The following is an 18823-nucleotide window of genomic DNA, read 5'->3' as shown; positions in this document are numbered from 1 at the left end:
CCAAGCTAACTCTCATGTTGTGCGTCCACTCTCTCCATTGCATTTCGAACTCACTCAAATGGAAACCCCAACTTTGATTTATTCAACTAGACGAGTTGGGTGCATGCCCTCACCTAGGTATCACGTCTTCGGTTTTTTGCCACCTCCTATGTGTCTCATTTGTCCATTGATGCGCTCACCCATGCCAAGTCACCAACCGAAAACCCTCATATTGTCACAGAACTTGCCATATAAAAATCGCAAATGTTGTAATGGGTTTGTTGCCCTTAGTGCACACTTGGTTAAAAGCGCACCCAACTCGAGGGTTTAACATCATCCCCCACTCAAAATTATTGTTGTCCCCGCAATCGACCAGCCAGAACCTCACAGTCATCTCTCCCTTTGGATATCGACATCAAGAAGCATCACTTCTCTGGATGGCATATCTGACTATCTCTGAAAATCACGCTTGCATATACGCCATGTGTTGGATCCCCTCATGCCACTCAGCTAATCAAGTATCTAATTTGATCGTCATGCCAAGTTCCATAGGAACTCATGCCTCACAATGTAATGTAGAGGTACTACCCTAGGCAATGTAGAATCTACCCTATTGTAGAGGTACCATACTAGGCACCCCATAGTCTTGGCTCACCATCCATCTGCGACAGTGAGCCACCTACTTGTGGCTCACTGTGAAGAAAAGGTGTGGTAGTCATGGTGACTACCACCTATGTCCCTCCTATCTGAACACTCACCCAGAAGTATTCCTCCATACTTCTCTACCACGTACCTCAACCAAAGTGGGTATGATTTGATCCTACCCTCGACTTCCTCAATAAGCCTCTCCAACTCGAGATCTCTTGGCCAACCTCCTAGGCTCACTGCAAATGTACTGACCTCCTCCTTAGCCTTATGATACCAAGGCACACTCTCCTGGTCATATCTTTGAACCACTAATGCCACAATAGTATCCTCTTTGGATGCATCATCTCTCGGTGTATGCTTTAATTTGCTCATCCTCTTTTCTATCTCCTCAATCTTGTCTGTCAAAGTGGTCATGATATTCACATGTTGAGATATAACAGACTCAATCTCTATACTTCTCATACCCCCATATGCAACACCACAATATTGTTGTTGATCCTGGAAGATAGTAGCCGTCTCCCATGTAGTACTCGGGTCTCCTCTCTGAGTCTCTTTTTGAGCATCCGAAGTACCCACTACCTACAACATTCTGACCTTTGTAGCCTTCTGTTGTTCCAAGGCAACTAATTTCTTCTTTATGGGGCAATTCCTTGCTAAATGATCCTCTCCACATATCAAACATGTGATGGACTTCTTCTCCCTTGCAATACCTACTTGTGTTGCTTTTCCTTCTTTGGAAGACGTATTCTTCTCTTGGTCCTTTTTCTTCTTACTTCTATCACCTTGAACTTCCTCTTTGTCCTTCCCATTTGTCTAATAGTCCAAGAGTTTTTCCACTGTGGTAATAGCTTTTGCAAGTGTTTAGACACTACTTCTTGACATCCCTCTTGGCCCACAGTTACAAATTGTTAATGAAGTGATACATACAATCCTCATCAGACATCTCATCTCCCTAATCTCTACCATAAGTCCAAAAAACTCTTTGATGTAAGTTTGGATCTTCCCTATATGCTTCAAAACCATAAGGCGGTCCCTTGCACCAATGCATGATTTCCTGGTCCGAACTACACATGCAAAACTACCTTTAGCTCTACCCAAGTCGAAATCTTCTTTGTGATAGGACCAACTGCCAAATCCTCTACTCGAGTCCTCCACTAGAACTTTGTAGTTCTTGTGAGACACATCGCAGCTACATTAACCTTCATCTCCTTAGATCATCCTTTCATCTATTCCAACATTTGCTCTAGATCCCAACAAAAGTTCCCAAGTATCTTGGCACTTCTCATCCCATCATACTTTGTAGTTCTTTCAGCTTCACCCTCATAGATAAACCAATTGAACCCTATCCAATGGCCTTGTTCAATACTACTAAGTGCTATCATATCAACCGAGTCTCATGTCAATGCCACAAGTGATCTCACTTACTCTTTCAAGTACTTTATCCAATCCTCCTATAGTTGAGACTACTTCGTTGTATCCTCAAGTGCATAGGATCTTGCATTAATAGCTTCCCTTATTTCTGCAATATCTCGTCGATCTCTTCAAACTCAGTTTTGTGACCTTCCATAGCATCCAATGTCCTAGTCAAGCTCTACTCAACAATTTGGACCTTATATGTTGATTAGCCTCATCCTGGGTCCCAAGCTACCTCTTGTGTTCACCATTTTGACCTGCTAACAATGGCCTCTGGATGTGGCCTTGCTAAGGCTTAGACAAGTTCTACCCAAATATGCCCTGTATCATAAACCAATAGCCAATCCTCCTTTCCCTCCTAGCAAATGATTACAAAAAGTCCCCTTCCCTCACCTACAACAAAGAAAGGCAACTTCACCCGCAACCACTTCTAATGAATTCAACTTCAGCTTCTATCTACATGTGGTAAACTGCAAGCCACCTTCTTCGTATCTGGTTAGATACCTGCTTGGATCTCTACTCTAATATGTGCTCTAATACCACCTGTCATGACCCCAGGGGCTCCACATGGTTACAAGGCGCTTTTTGGGCACTCTGTAACCCCTCGAGCATGCAACACCAGCATGTTTCACGACTGCCTAGTGTAGTACAGTGTTAATCTAACCGAACTACACAGTACACCTCACAATAAGTTAATTTGTTTATGCTCTATATTAGGTACTTAGCAGAATCTCATAACTTCTCAATAAAGAGCAAGCAAACTTATTGTCACAATCTTCTTATTTTTACAATGTTTCAACATGTGAAAGCAACACAAATAATAATATCTTCAACAATTCACAAGTGTACTCAATCATCCATAAGAACACATGTAAAATGGAAATCCCTCTAGCCTTACTTCTTTATTAAACCAGTAAGCTTTACATATAATTAACAACACAAGCTTTCAACTCGGACCCCTCTTACAACATGCAAAAATTACAATACAATACCAAGTCACCAAAATTTGGTTCCCCCTCTTGGTTTGTCTTTACTACATAGACTTCTACTTTGATTTGCAGCTAGATAGGCCCCCCAATTTGTTTTGGTGGTCTGCCTTACTGCAAACCCACCCGAATAGTTCTCTCGCCTTCGCTTTTGTCTCAAGTCTATTCATTGAACTCACACCTGTTCTTCTTGCCCGATTATCTGATCCTTGCTCTCCACTCGCAGTCACTCCATACTTGTATGTATCACAGCAATTGATTGAATCGTCACAACAATTAAACAGTCATGTCCCTTCATATGTTGGCTCGTCCGTCCACATGTCGGCTCCCCTAGCTATACTTTCGTTGCGCTCATTTGCTTCGTTGGCTTGCCCATCTCCTTTTCACATGATGCTTGTGCGCCCCACACCAACTCCACTTCATGCCACTCAGAGCAGCTTGTGCTCGAGCTAACACCTTCGTTCTGGTTTTTTGCTCCCTCGGGTCGACATGCTATGTGTGCATGAGGGTGTCACTTGGTCGGGGCGGCACCCTTGTGGCGTTCGTTGCACCAAGCCAACTCTCATGTCGTCCATCCACTCTCTCCATCACAAGCTGAAATCGCCTGAATGAAAACCCCAACTTCGGTTTATTCAACTCAACCAGTTGGGTGCACATCCCTGCCTAGGTGTCGCACCTTCAATTTTCTATCACCTACTATGTGACTCATTAATTCCATTAATGCCCTCGCTCACATCCAAGTCACCAACTAAAGCCCTCATATCGTCACATAACTTGTAATATAAACATCATAAATGTTGTGATGGGGATGTCACCCTCGTGGCATGCTCTATTAAAAGCACACCCAGCTCGGAGCTTAATAGTGGCACTCCCAAGGATGTTCCTGAAGCCAAGGAGCGCACTCCCAAAGCGCTCCTTAAATGCTCCCAAGGTGTTCCCTGGGCACTCCTTCAACACTCCCTGAGTGCTCCCTAGGCGCTCCCTGAATGCTCCCTAATGGTAATGTTAAATTCTTAAAGTAAAAGGATAAAAAGGAAAGACAAAGGAAATGTTAACTTTTAAATTTTTAACATTACCATTATTTGTTTCAAGATGTTTGAGAGAGGTTCCAACCTCATTGGACATCATATGGAGAAAATAGAATTTTGTATCCCAATTCGAAGTTCAACAAACTTAATAGTTTTCAGGATTTTAGAATCGATGGGATCACAACGCTTTCATTGGATTCTATCACATATGAGGGTATGTGATTGGCATTTAATCAAGAGCACCAAGCCCTATATTTACCCCAATGTTGGTGGTATTCATTGTTGAACTCCTTTGTCATGGCCTTAGAAAAAATGTACCTTTCACTCAAACCAAAATCATTAATCAAGCATGTTAAGCTATTCCTACCATATTTTAAGCTTGGATTAGGCAGTTTCATCAAAATTGGGCGGTGTCTATTGATGTCCCTAGAGGATAGAGGTAGAGGTAAAGGCTAGACAAGAGGCAAAGAATGAAAGATGATACTAATGATGAGGATCCCGATATAAACAATGGTTGAACATGCATGGTGGTGCTACCCCACAGCTACAACATTTGGCAACATGGGTACTTTCACAATTGGTGAACACTTTGTCTGTAGAGAGGTCTTTAGCAACTAGCTTAGTTTATTGATTGGAATGACTAGACCTTTCAGTATTCATACTTGTTATGCAAATGGCCCATTTTGTAAACAAAGTTATTTGGTCATGTTATTGTTGATAGTTGCTAGATAACCTATTTCATTCCATAAGTTAATGTCCTACTTTCTTTTATGTGGCCTAAAAATTTGTAGGTTTGTTTGCAATTGCTAGAATCTAGAGGGTTGATTCTCAAAAAATCAATCATTAATGTACTATGGATGTTAGATCTAAGACTTTTGTGATCCATAATGTAGATAGACTATACTGGATCCATAATGTGATCATAATGTGATCCATACTGTGGATCCATAATGTGATCCTAACTGTACTATGGATGTCGTGTCTATCTTCATTGATGTACAAGTATGCATGTTTTCATATATTCTACAGCTAATTTTGCATTCTGAATGTTTTATGCACTATAAAATATATAAATATAAATATAAAATCCACACTCCAGCAAAGCTCTGCTAGCAAGGATTTTTTGAAAATGATGCTCCCTGTAGAAATGCCACGAAATTCTGATCTGCTATAGTGAACAATCTGAAAACTGAAAACTAGTTTCTTTTCACTAAAACACAAAATTTCTCTACTTCAAATTTGCAGCGGAATAGGAACAAAAATAAATACAATTCACACAATTCAAGACACGTAAATTTTATAGGGAACCCAACTGGGAAAACCCTCTGCTTGTTTATTGATAGAAACTGAGCAATTGATCTCTTACAAATACAACTGTTTCACTTGGAGAATACACCCTTCTCCCTGCTTATCCTAAGCATGAAACCCTTGCAAGAATGTTGATCACACTGCCCTCTTCCCTTGCTCCTCCTCTGCTCTGAATTCCTAGCGCAAACCCAAGGAACCAAGTCCCTAATTCCTTGCGCAAGAGCTGATCCTTTAGCTCCTAAATTCTAGCACATGAGCCAAGGGAAAACTGCCTTCTACCAACTCACACAAGCCTTCTTCTTGTCATGCTCACTTACAAGCTTACACACAAAACTGGTGCATACAAGAATGAATAGAATTGTTCCTTTGTTCCTTCTTTCAAGCAATTTGAATGGCTAGAATTAGTGAATTCATAATTGTGGAATGATTTTGTGATTGACTGAGTTAGCATGAGTTAACTGCTCATGCAACTGTTCCTATTTCAAATCAACCACTAGAAACGCAATCACTTGTGTTTTTCCTCAATTAACTCACACTAGAAAATCAAAAACTCGACCTTCAATTTCAACACATCAGTTAACTGCATCCTAACTCCTAAAAATAGCATGAGTTAACTGCTCATGCAACTCGTCCTATTTCAAGTCAACCACTAGAAATTCAATCATTTGTGTTTTTCCTCAATCAACTCACACTAGAAAATCAAGAACTCGACCTTCAATTTCAACACATCAGTTAACTGCATCCTAACTCCTAATTTTTAGGGACTGATTCCTAAATTATAGGAACTCGTCCTAATTTATAGGGAATCTCCCATTTTTTAGGAAAGTGAGTATGACAAAGAAAAAACTCAAATTTGACTGTTTGAATTAAGGCACAAATCAAGGAATCACTTTGTCACTCCTATTTTCAACATTCCCCTTGGCTCCTGCTCTCAAAAACGATCTGGCTCCATGCAACCTTGATTCAGCCTAATGAGACTGATATAACCAAAATGCAAAAACAAGAGATAAATTCATATTTGACAACATCTGACAGTAGAATGCAATTAATGCCCACCCATTCATGAGGTGTTCTCTGTATAGACTGTGACATCCATTATGCTTAGAAAATCTACAAGAAGATATATGAATGCAGTTTGTGCCCATCTGTTTGATCATTTGCTGCGGTATGTATGCAACAAATTTATTTTCCAAAATGGAAAAATAATTACCCAGTAAAAAAGGGAAGAGAGTGAGGGAGAGACCTTAAGAGCATCTTGCCAATTCTTCTTATGAATGTAGTGTATGAGAGCTTCTACAACAGTCATTGCAGTTCGCTTTTGGGGTTTTTTAATAGGTAGTGGTGTATTTCCTGTCTCTCGTTTTGCAGCTTTCCTTCTGTTTTTGAGTGCGACTTCTCTGCTTAAAGCCCTCTTGGCTCTGTCACTATTCCTGGGTGCCCACTTAATGTTCTTGCGCTGGTGTTGCACGGGAGGACGACTATTAGGCTTTGCTTCTGCCTTATTATTCTCCTGCTTTAAACTGCACCTGATGACGTGGTTTCCACTTACAGTACTCCTCAGCCGGTGCAGCGGGCTAATACTTATGCCACCATTGCTCCTATTATGGGGAAAATGCCAACCTCTGGTTTGTCCCACGTTATGGGTGATAAAACCCATGTCAGAAAACTGAACATGAGGAGCAGATAAAGCATAAGCCACTGTCATTGCCATTGTCATTGTAACCGTCTCTGGAAGAATGGATAATCTCGTATCCTTCTGGTTAGTACTGCGAGGACAAGCATGCATTTGTTTCGAGAGTGTTCACAAGTCGTCGAATAGTTGGTATTAAACAAAATGGCGTGATACAAAATCCATACCGTTTGCCTTTCCCTGCAAACTCGCATACAGTTTGCAAAGTATTACACAGAAGGCCATGACCATGGATGGATTGCAACACTTTCCTCCCGACATTATCCACGGGAATTGTCTAATGACTTGCCAATGTACCGTACCTTTCCCCTAAGTTCTCGGTTGCACATCTCTCTAAATTATCATATAGCGTTTATAATAGAACAAAAACCGAGTAAGCGGCACACTGAATGACTCATTTCCTTTGCATTTTGGGCCGCCTTTGCAATAAAATTACAGAGGGGTACTGAATGATAGCATTTTGGGACGGTTTTGTGTTTAAATCACAACACATTTGCATTTTGGGCCATTTTTACATTAAAGTCATAACACAATTTCATGGACAAGGCTGATGCCAATGCCCATTAAAGGATGCAATACTATGCCTATGGTATGAATAGGCGTACTCTTTCTTTAATTGGATTTCAAAATCTATCATCATTATTATGGAGGTATAATGTGGATGCAATAGTATGCATATGATGCAATATTATGTATATGGTATGAATAGGTGTACTCTTTCTTTAATTGGATTTCAAAATCTATTATTATTATGGAAGTATAATGTGGACGAAAATATGTACTGTTAATTTTTTTAATTAAATATAATAAAATGAAAAAAAACATAATGGATTTCTTTACTTTTTTTTTAGGGCAATTATGGTTCACGGTCACTGAGTGGTAGCTATGTCCACGGGTAATAATCCACACAGATATAGCTATGTCCATGGGTAATAATCCACACAGATGCCACCAAAGGCGGCCTGATATTTCGGGCCTAACCCCAATGGATATTTGACCTCGTGGCCTCTCAAGAGATAAATTACTTAGCAACGGGGCTCGACCAATTGAGCTATCTCTTGGGGCTATTGGATTTTTTTACCTTGTAGAGAAATTGAATATAAATCATTTTTATTTGTATTTTTTAAGTATAAATAATAATATCTAAAAAGTATTTATTTAATTATTAATAGTTTATTTTTAAAGAATAAGATGTAATTAGAAAAAGTATTTAAATAAATATGTTTAATTGTTAATAATTGTTTTTAAAGAATAAGGTGCAACCATAAAAAGTGAGGATTTTTTTATCATCAAATAAGTTTTAATACTTATGAGGGTTTTTAATAGAGATACAACCACTTTAAAGTAGTAATCGAATGTGTAGTTGCATTTAAAGGGACTATATCACATGACCTTGTGACCCATGTATAGATAAGTGGAAAAACCACTCTATATTCTTTATTTTTTAGTCATTTAGTAGGTAGTCCAATTGAACTCTATCAAGTTATTGAAAGTGCAAAGTCAATAGTTTGATACCTACAAGGGTCTCGGGCTACAAGCAAAACACTTACAAATAGTAATTCTTTACACTATTTATAAAATGTTGTGGTAGTTTGTAGTGATTATTGATTTGGAATTGTGGCTACTAAACCTTGTGTGGCCCTTCCTCCCCACAATGACCATAACTCATTAGCATTCTCATTGTTGCAAGGGTGTCAAAGGCTATGGTGATGCAAGGGGATTGCGAGCTCGATTTTGTGTGGAGGAATTAGCTTGTCACTTGTATGCTCACACTCCCCTCCATATCCAAATAGAACTAAATGAGGCTAAAGTGGAAGTTACGCAAGAAATATAGAATACTTTGGAAGTAGAGGTTTTGGATGGTCTAACATCTTGGATTCCCAAAACCGGAACATCAAGGGAACGAAAAATAATTATGTGTACACAATTGAACCACATTGGCAACTGAAAAATCTTTTGAGAAAGGTGTTATTGGATCACAGGGAAGCTAAGGACCAAATTCTGACAAAATGGATGATATGAAGTTGTTGCTAATGGATATCAAAGGTCGCCTAGCTTGACTCAAATTTGGTCCACCCTAAGGCCCAACCTATCCACTACGCATCAAGGATGATGCTCAACTAATTGACGTGGGCATCTTATCCTCTTGATTTTCATGTTTCAATCATTCTTAGTTTTTCTTTTGATGCCTAGGACTCTACTTAATCATTTTACTATGATTCTAGGTAATTTTCCCACTACAGGGATAGCTCCTAAAGTTTGTAATATGTTGTTTTTACTCTTAGCTCTCACTTTTCTTATGATTGTTGATCAATTATTCTATCGCTAGTTTATTTTCCCAAGTGGCAGGCTAATGACAAATCATATATTTTGGATATTGTAGTTTTGGTGATATGTTAACAAATTTTGAGCTTACGAAAAATAACATGATAAAGAGAAAAAATACATCTTAGCCTAATAATTGCATTAAGGCCATTTTCTACTCACTAGGTTTTATTTGGTGGGAGTAAGATAGTTTTTGTTAAGATCATTATTACAACAAAATAATGTAATCACTTGGACTATTGCAATTATGTTTTGAGTTGCTTCATTTTATAGAGCTTTAGGTTATGGATAGACATTAATGAGTGCATGAGAAGAATCAATATGTATCTTAATGGTTCCCCTTATGCATAATAGTATAGACCTAGAGGCCTAGCTATTAATATTAAGAAGAAGTCGTTAGGTATGAAGTATTATACATAATGTGATAAACTAGTCGAGGTAACACGTGGGACTATAGAAAACACTAGTGATTTAGTATAAATGTGGGGAAAATATAAGTGATCAAATTGAGAGATTAGAAGTACAAGTCAAAATTGGAAAAAACAAGTATATGCCTTGAAATGATATGCAACTACCTTGGAAGGACTATTAACTCACTATTTGAAAGGAAAGATGGGAAAATTATATAAAGGGACAAGCATTCTAGGAAGTGAAGGAAATTTTAAGATTGATACCTAATATTAGTAGTATTTATTTGATAAAGTTATCTAGGGAGGAAGGTGAAGGAGAAACTTACAAATTTTCTAATGATGATAATGAATGGCAGCCATTATAACCATGACCAATCTAGAATGAGAAGATGGATAAAAAAGATTAATAATTAGATACTTAAGGGAGTGAGTGGAAGTTTCATAAGTATAAAAAACCCATGAGAAGTGGTTACCTATCTTAGGAAGGGAAGATTTTAGATTTAGGAATAACTTGGATGAAATAATTTAGCACTCTTTCATTATCTCATAAATAAGTCACCATGTGGCAAATGGTTATAAAATCACAAAAGTATTTCCATATAAGAACATGATAAGGATTAATATAAAGTTTAAATCAGGCTAATGCATATTAGAAAGAAAATATTGTCAATCAACCATTGAGATTTAAATGTTCATTAGAATAATGGGCACCATTTTAAGGTATTGTAACAAGTATGGTGATATTGAATTAAAGAGGTAATAACCCATAAGTTCCCTCGGGATGGGAATGAAGAAGATCAGACATAAACAATGAAAATTCCACAATTGATAACAAGAAAATGGCATAGCATGAAAATGAATATTCTTCTAGCTAGTCCAAATTTAAAGTGATAACTAAGCAACGTGCTCAATTTGAATCACAACAATATAAAAGTTGGGAGTTGAGAATACATAGCACAACACAAATGACTCCCTTGAGGTGTATACCTAATAGATAGCATGGAAGTGTTTGTGGAACTGTGGATTGTAGTAAAGCATAGAGAAAATCTATGTACAATAATTAAAGTTTGGTCATCGTCTCAAATGACAAGGTCTCTTAAGGATATAGACTAAGTGGATTAAGCAGCATGAACAATGATTGGGGATGACTGGTGGGGGTCATCTTAATGGCCCGTGTAATTTCAAGATCTCAATATATTGAATTATGAACTAAAAACACTCACAAGTAGCTATGGATAGACTAGGAAAAAGGTTTAAAGGATAAAGGATAACAACTAAAGTGTAAGAAGAAATGTTGCTAAAAATTCTATAATGAGATTGTGAGAAGTATTATGCACTAATTGACAAAAGAAGTGAGAATAAACTAATAGAGGTTGTACTAGACTTATTTACACTCGTTTTGTGAGTGGATTGATGATATGTTGAGACTTCACATAAATAAACTTATCAAGTTTGTACCATTATCATTAAAAGAAGTTATTACGAAAGCACACCAAGCATATAAAACAAATGTTAATTCTCCCCACCCCTCAAACTTTTTTGCGGATGATAATGGTAGCATTAATTCCAAGTGCTTCAAATCCTAAACCAAAGATAGAGTCTAAGAAGCTAGAAAGTGGAGGGGAGAAATCCTTAGTCAGCTTGATGAATTGTGCATCTAAGATAAAAGAAGATAAAGTGGTATTGAGTTGGAAACATGATGGTATGAGTCAATCTTAATGACAATTAATATTTGACGAGTAAATCGCCAAGGATTAAACATCCTATTGTGCCAATGGATTAGGCATATAAAAAACTTAAACAATGATGATTTCATGTGCTAGTGGGTATAGTGTCTATGGAAAGGATAAAAAAATATGTAAAGTGATGCAAAAAATGATATGATTTAATTTTGATATTGATGATTTAAGAAATGATGGAGGCCAGTCATAGCTTAATGATGACTTTCATCAAATTTCCCCAGGGAAGAAAGAATATATAACTTGAGATTAAGGGTCAAGATGGTGAGGCTTACTTGAAATTTTAATGGTGCACTTAAATAAGGAAAATATATATAAAAAAATTGAGCATATGGATAATGTGACTATGCTTACCTTGTAATTTGTCTACCTCTTACTGAAATAAATAGAAATGATATTGGACAATAATCGTTTCTTGATGAGAATTTAACACACATAGTATGATGATTTAGCCTAGGTTGATAAACATAACCAAACGAATTCTAGAGTGATGTTTAATGATATTATTGCATTAAATATAATATTTGGTATTCATTGTTTATACAAGATAATGGATTTGATTTTATTGATGAATCGTGATAAACATGCTAACGATTCTTGTGGCTCCACATATGTTATGTGTTGAGATGTTTATCATATTTATGATGTTAAGTTAAGTTGTTATGTTAACATGGTGTTCCAATTATTATCTTGATGTAATGCTATGTATTTGATAATATATGTTAATGTTATAATATTATGATGATATTTCATGATGTGATAACATGTGGTAGTTTTTATGATGAGATGTTAATGATGGCATATGTTAGGATATGGTGTCCTACTGTTCAGGATGTTCTGATAACAATGATATAATGTTCTCATGATGACATGTAAGAGTTGGAATGTGGATTAATTTTCTATAAAATGATGATTTTATTATTATAACTAATACATTGGTTGCATATTGTGAGGTGGCGATTAATAGAGAATCCACTAATGGATTGAGAGGGGCAAATTATTTGATAATACCATAGGAGCCCATACAAACAAGGGAGAATTTGTAACACCTTATTGGCTGGGATAAACTCAATCAAATACTTAAGGCTACTGTTCATTTCACCTTGTATAATTCTCAATGGGATGTAGGACCATATTGAGAAGGTTGACTACTTGATATTAGAGTTATGATGCCAAAATTTAGAAGAAGGGATGGAATTGTGTGTGGGACTTTGATGCATGGAGTTGTATATTAGTGAGTTATGGTGAGAGTAGGTTATCCTTTTGAGATGTATGGGGTATGTGAATACCAAATTGGATGCTTGCCCTTGTGCAAATGAGGTTTGAGCCTTGGGGCTCTGGTAATATTAATGGACTTTAAACTAATTACGAAATTCGAGGAAGAAGAGCTTGAAAATACTTTTGCTTCCATTGGTGTTTTGATGTAACTTTCGATGCCTACGATGGTCACTTGAATGGCCTTCGTACTAGTTACAACATAGGATATTCTATAGAAGATATTGAAATAAATAAATTATACATTACATTATTAACTTTGAGACAAAGTTCCTTGAAGAGGGGGAGTATGTAATGTCATGCCATGCCATATATATACAAAATAAAGTGAAGAGTCATAATAAACTTAAATATTTTATTAATAAAAATGAGTAAAAAAATAAGTAAAGATAAATTTATGGAAAAAAGATCATTTAAGAAAATATTAAGATAAAAACAAAAATACATTATGACAATTGGATCATGTACATAGAGTTTTTCCCTCTATTTTTTGACAATGGAGTTATATTTAATGGATGAGGAGGAGGATGTGTGACATCTTTTCTTCGAGAGAATTATTGAGAAGCAAGGAATATTCACTATTAGAGGGAGTTGATTGAGGACCAGGGAGTGGCCAAATATAAAAATATATGGTGCAGTTGAGCCCATGGTTGGGTGGAGAAGCATCCCCTACATGTTGATTATGGTCAATTAGATTAGAGTAACACCAAAATTATGAAACTACAAGTAAGCTAATTTCTTCATTCCATAGGTAATTTTATCACCAATCATTGCTCTTGTGGAATACATACTTATTAACAAATCTTCTTTATATTTTTCAATTAATGACTTTGAATTTCTGCAAGTAATTTTTGTATCATTGTATTTAAAGTTCAAGTTATTACATCTATCATATCATAAACATCAATTGTGGTGTCTAAATCCACCTAGAACTCCCCCAACCAAAACCCACAATAAAGAGAATATTTAAATAATATAATACAAATACATTTTAACTAACAAAGGTACCACATCATCAATATATCTACTCACATTTTATACTATCTTTAACAAATTCTATAAATTAACACATCAAAGAAGATCTCTAAATTAATAACACTCATCTTAAACAACATATATGAATGTCATCTCCTCTTTGTACAAAACTCTTAATGCAAATTTATTGATTTTTTTAAAGCTCTTTGATTATTTGTGAATTTGGAATGTTAGCAAAACATTGCAATGGATAAAAAACAACACTCTCCAAATTGAACTAAGAGTTTGCTTCATTTATTTTATTTTAGACTTCAACGTTTCTAACCATATATGTATTATCAATTTTAATACTTTTTGATTCAATATCCAACAAATTAACATCTCCCTTACTCGTTAATTAATTTCATATTTTCTAGCCTTCTTAAAAAAATTTAAACCAAAAAGGTTAGCCAAACATAATCTTTTATAAAAGTTATTTTGATCGAGTAAACAAAACCTAAAGAAAATAGTAAATATAAATAATCAATAATCCTCCAAAAATTATGGTTAACAAACTTACTAAGAAGTCCTCTGAGTTCCAAAACAAAAGCATTTTAGTGAACTCTATTAATCACTTAATCACATACACTACATCTTCTTTTCATGAACTCTATTAACCACTTAATCATATACCTTACATATTTTTATTGAATAATATCATCAATTATGACATAATAATGATGTAAATATTCTCATCTATTTATATCTATTTCAACATTCAAATGGGGAAACCAAATAAAACCTTGTAATTAAAGAGACACTTCAAATAACACAACAATTACTAAGGGGATATAATGGATTTTATCTTGATATTTTCAACAGTAGAATGACAAATCAATTAATTGATGAAGTTTATAGAATGGTTTCCATGGATTTAGAAGAACTCGTGAATTATTCCAACAACCTTTATGAAGGCAAGCAGATATGGGTAGAGACAAAGGGAAAAACTATGGTTGGAAACCATTCAGATAATTTAGGTAGGGAGGGATAAGGTATTAACATCTCTTCATTTTTAGATAAAAATGGAGGCAGTTCTCCAGTTGCTCTATCTCCATCTAGAATGGAAGGTTTTTTTGTTTCGCTAGGTCATCATTTATGGTCGGAGGTAGAAGAAGGTGGAGCTTTTCTGGCAGCATGGGAGTCAGTTCCCTTGGAAATAGTGTTAGAGAAGAATATTCTTTTTCCTCCCCCTTTAGCCCTTGAAGGAGAAGATGCAACAAACAAAATATAGTTACTAGAAGGCTGATGGAGCACAACAAACTCATAACCAACTATGATATGTTAAAACTCTATTCTTGAAGAAATGGAAGGAGGTAGGGTGCAATTAAAAGGTGACATAATAGATCCAAAGGTTCACTTACCAATAAAAGGAACTCGCAATGGTGAATTCATAGCTTCACTATTAATTATAGACAATTAGAGCAATCAGTAGAAGGTAAATAAAGAGGATGGCATATTTGGTGGGTCTCAAAGAAAAGAGGCGTCTAGAAGGGAAGAAGTGTCAGGAGCGGGGAGAAACACGGAACAAAAAGGCGAAAGAAAAATTGTGAAAACCCCAAGGGGGTTCTCCCTAAAATGTTTCTAGGAGAAGATGTGGAAATGGATCAGACTACAATAGTGGTATATCAAGTGGTGGTAAGCAAGACTAGAGGGAATAATTTCAAGATTCAAACCTTGAAGTTTTAGGTGAAGGAAATTTAGAAATCTCATCTGTTGGCACTTCCTTCGGCTAACTTACTAACATGGGGTTGGTTTGTCTTCAAATTCAACACAACATAAGATGCCAATTGGGCCCTGAAAAAAAAAAATTGGAGCATTGATGCCATCCCAATTTTCTTTAAAAAATGGAAATCTCTCTTTAACATTAGTAAGGATAGGATGGACCTAATCCCTATCTCGATCTGGATGTTGGGTCTTCCTCAAAAAAAAATTTAGAAGTCTATATGTCATTCCAAGACACTAGTAACATGTCATTGGCACATGTATTGGTGAACATTGACCTCCATGAGGGTCTAGTAGAGGCCATGATAGTTGGAAAACTCACTTGGGAGCATAGACAAATGTTGGATTATGAAGGTGTGTCATTCAAATGTCGTAGATGCCACCAATATGTGAATATTGCAAAGAGTTGTCATCTTCTATTCACAAATAAAATCAATATTCCTCTGATGGGAAAGGTCACTCTAGAGGTCAAACTTCCTCCCTCCTCTGTTAGTTCATTAGATGCTCAGGACCAAGGGGCTTAATGAATGAAGGATAGCAATGAGGATAATTCCAAGGGATATAGTCTTGACAAGGAAGACAATGACAAAGGGAAAGATAAGATGGACAAACAAGAAGGATGTAGTCAAAATTGTAATGAAGAGGACCATATGGAACTAAGAGAGGATGTAAAATCCTTTGTAAAGGGTTCTTTTTCTGCTCCTACTCACTTAAATTCCTTCTTGAAATTTCCAAAATCTATTTTGGATAATGAGGATATGGTTTCATATGCATCAAATCCCTTAGCATCCCAACAACGACCTAAACCTGTTGTGGCACTATGCCCATGCCCCATGAGTAAGTTGGGCATCCCGCCCCCTATTGTCTCTATTGAATGAGAAACTTTGATAGACTTAGAAGACTCCAAAGTGGCTTATAAACTAAGGTCAAGAATTGTTACAACAGGGGGAGAAAATATAAATGGAGGGTTGGGGAAATTTCCAAAGACTCTGACAAATGGCAAGGGAAGAGGAAGAAAATCACACATTTGGAAAGCAAAGGAGAAATCTTGAAAGGAGATGGTAGTAGGAAGATAAATGGCCATTTATGGGTTACTTAGAGAAGAGACAACCTTGGACGGGGTTATCCCATGAAAATACAATCTTTTAATTGTGGTGGTTTAGCTAGCCCTGCAAAGAAACTACCTCTCCAAGGGATTATGGAGTTAAACAATCCGAACATATTCCTTCTTCAAGAGATGCTTTGGCGAGAGAACAAAATTTCCAAAATGCTTGAGGTCATGTTCAGTGAATGGAAATTCATAGGTCTAGAGGCCAAGGGAAGATCAAAAAGATTGGCCATGGGGTGGAATTGTTGATGCAATAAAGATATAGTTATTTGGAGAGTTGAGTCTGGGATATGTGTCAAGATTTTCTTTCAGAATTAAGATATCCTATTCTAGTGGTCAACATTTACGATCCGTATAATGAAATAAATGTCTTTTGGGACTTGTTATTGCTAAAATGGTTCATCTCCAAGGAAAACCTAGTCTTAGGAGGGGAATTGAATTTTTTATTAGGAGATGTAGAAGTTTGGGTCCCCCATACAAGAAGAGATGCCCTAACAGACTACTTCCTTCATCAATAAATGGATCATAAATTAATAGATATAGACATGGTGAACCCAAAACCCACCCAGAGGAACAAAAAAATTGGAGAAGAGAGAGAAGTCAAATGGCTTGATAGGTTCCTAATTATAGAAGGGCTATTAGAAAAGGTAAGCCTTGTTCAATAGTGGGTTGGATATGGAGGGGAATCATACCATTACCCAATCGTCATGGAACTAAAAGGAAGAAGTAAGAAACCAACCAACCCATTAAAGTTCAAATCCTTCTAGTTAAAGGATGAGGAATTCGAGGAGATAATTAAATAGATGGATTTATAGTGAGAAATTTGTGAACAATCTCAAGATTTATAAGAAGGTTGTGATTAGATGGCCATCTTTAAAGTGTAAAAGGGATGATCAAGAGCTTAAGTACATTGAAGAAAAGTTAAGGATCATCTATGACTCAAAAGAAGGGTGATTCAACTCACAATCATCTAAGGAACAAATCTTTATGCTGGAATAAAAAAGGAAACAAACATTGGGTGAAAAAGAGGAATCTTAGAGACTAAAGAGTAGGGAAATATGCCTAGAATGCGGAGATGGGAACTTGAAATTTTTCTAGGCTTATGCAAAAGGGTGGAAGTCAAGTAATACTATTTCGATCATGAAGGACCCAGAAGGAAATGAGATAACTTCCTCTGAAGGAATTGCAAATATGGGTAAGCGCCACTTTTCATCTCTTTTAAAATCTCTAGATGGACTATCTATTACAGAGGTTATTCGAACAACACAACTTTTCCCTCGCTTTGTTTCGAAGGAAGACAACTCACAATTGATGGAGAGGGTTATGGAAGATGAGTTGAAAGAGGTACTTCAAAGTTTCAAAAAGGACAAAATCTTGGGTCTAGATGGTTGGACCGTAAAATTCTTCATTGGCCTTTTTGGCTTAATTGGTCGGGACCTCTTGTGAGTCATAGAGGAATCAAGACAGAAGGAAAGGTTCTTAGTTGTTTTAAATTCAACATTCATAGCTCTAATCCCAAAAGTAAATGATCCCCAACCATTCAAAGATTTTAGACCAATTTCTATGTGCAATTGCATCTACAAAGTAATTGCAAAAATTGCAAGAAGGATAAAACCTATTTTGTCAAAAGCCATTTTGGGGGAGAAATCTGGATTCCTTGAAAAAAGGAAAATTCACAAAGTAATAGGGGTGACACAGGAAGTACTTCATAGCATCAAAACAAGGAATTTGAAAGGGGCAGTAATAAATATTGATCTTTCAAAGGCCTATGATTGGGTAACCTGGATGTCTATCCATCTTCTACTTATGCATGTAGGATTCAACACATTGTTTCATTTCTTGGATTATGGGGTGTTTCTCCTTGGTCTCCTTTGTTGTGTTAATTAATGGCTCAACATCCCAATTCTTTCATGTTGAAAGAAGACTTAGACAAGGGTTCCCTTTATCATTGCTCCTTTTCCTATTGGTGGTTGAAGGACTAAGTAGAATTTTGCATGACTTAAAAAGGAGAGGGGTTTTCAAATGAATCTCATTGACTCGTAATCTAGAAATCTCCCATTTGTTATTCATAGATGATAGTTTGATCTTCTGCAATAGATCAAGGCGAGATGAAAAATTGCACAAAGCATTATTCATATTTTCTACAACCACTGGAATGATTGTAAATGAATAAAATAT

The 18823-nt window shown here is 36.4% G+C and overlaps 1 protein-coding gene across 1 annotated transcript in view; it reads right to left on the bottom strand.

Annotated features, from left to right (window-relative positions):
• Positions 1 to 7501, bottom strand: part of LOC149249804 (uncharacterized) — a 166935-nt gene extending 159434 nt beyond the window's left edge. The window contains exon 1 of the mRNA XM_089458798.1: positions 6606 to 7501. Coding sequence (XP_089314924.1) covers positions 6606 to 7148 — 543 coding nt within the window. The 5' untranslated portion in view covers positions 7149 to 7501. The remainder of the gene's footprint in view (positions 1 to 6605) is intronic.
• Positions 7502 to 18823: the final 11322 nt, after the last annotated feature.

Source organism: Pinus tabuliformis, chromosome 7 (assembly GCF_031772625.1).
Source record: "Pinus tabuliformis cultivar Carrire ecotype Pingquan chromosome 7, CPIR1, whole genome shotgun sequence".
Taxonomy (NCBI): domain Eukaryota; kingdom Viridiplantae; phylum Streptophyta; class Pinopsida; order Pinales; family Pinaceae; genus Pinus; species Pinus tabuliformis.
The sequence above is the reverse complement of the archived record's forward strand: the minus strand, read 5'-3'. Positions and strand labels throughout refer to the sequence as shown.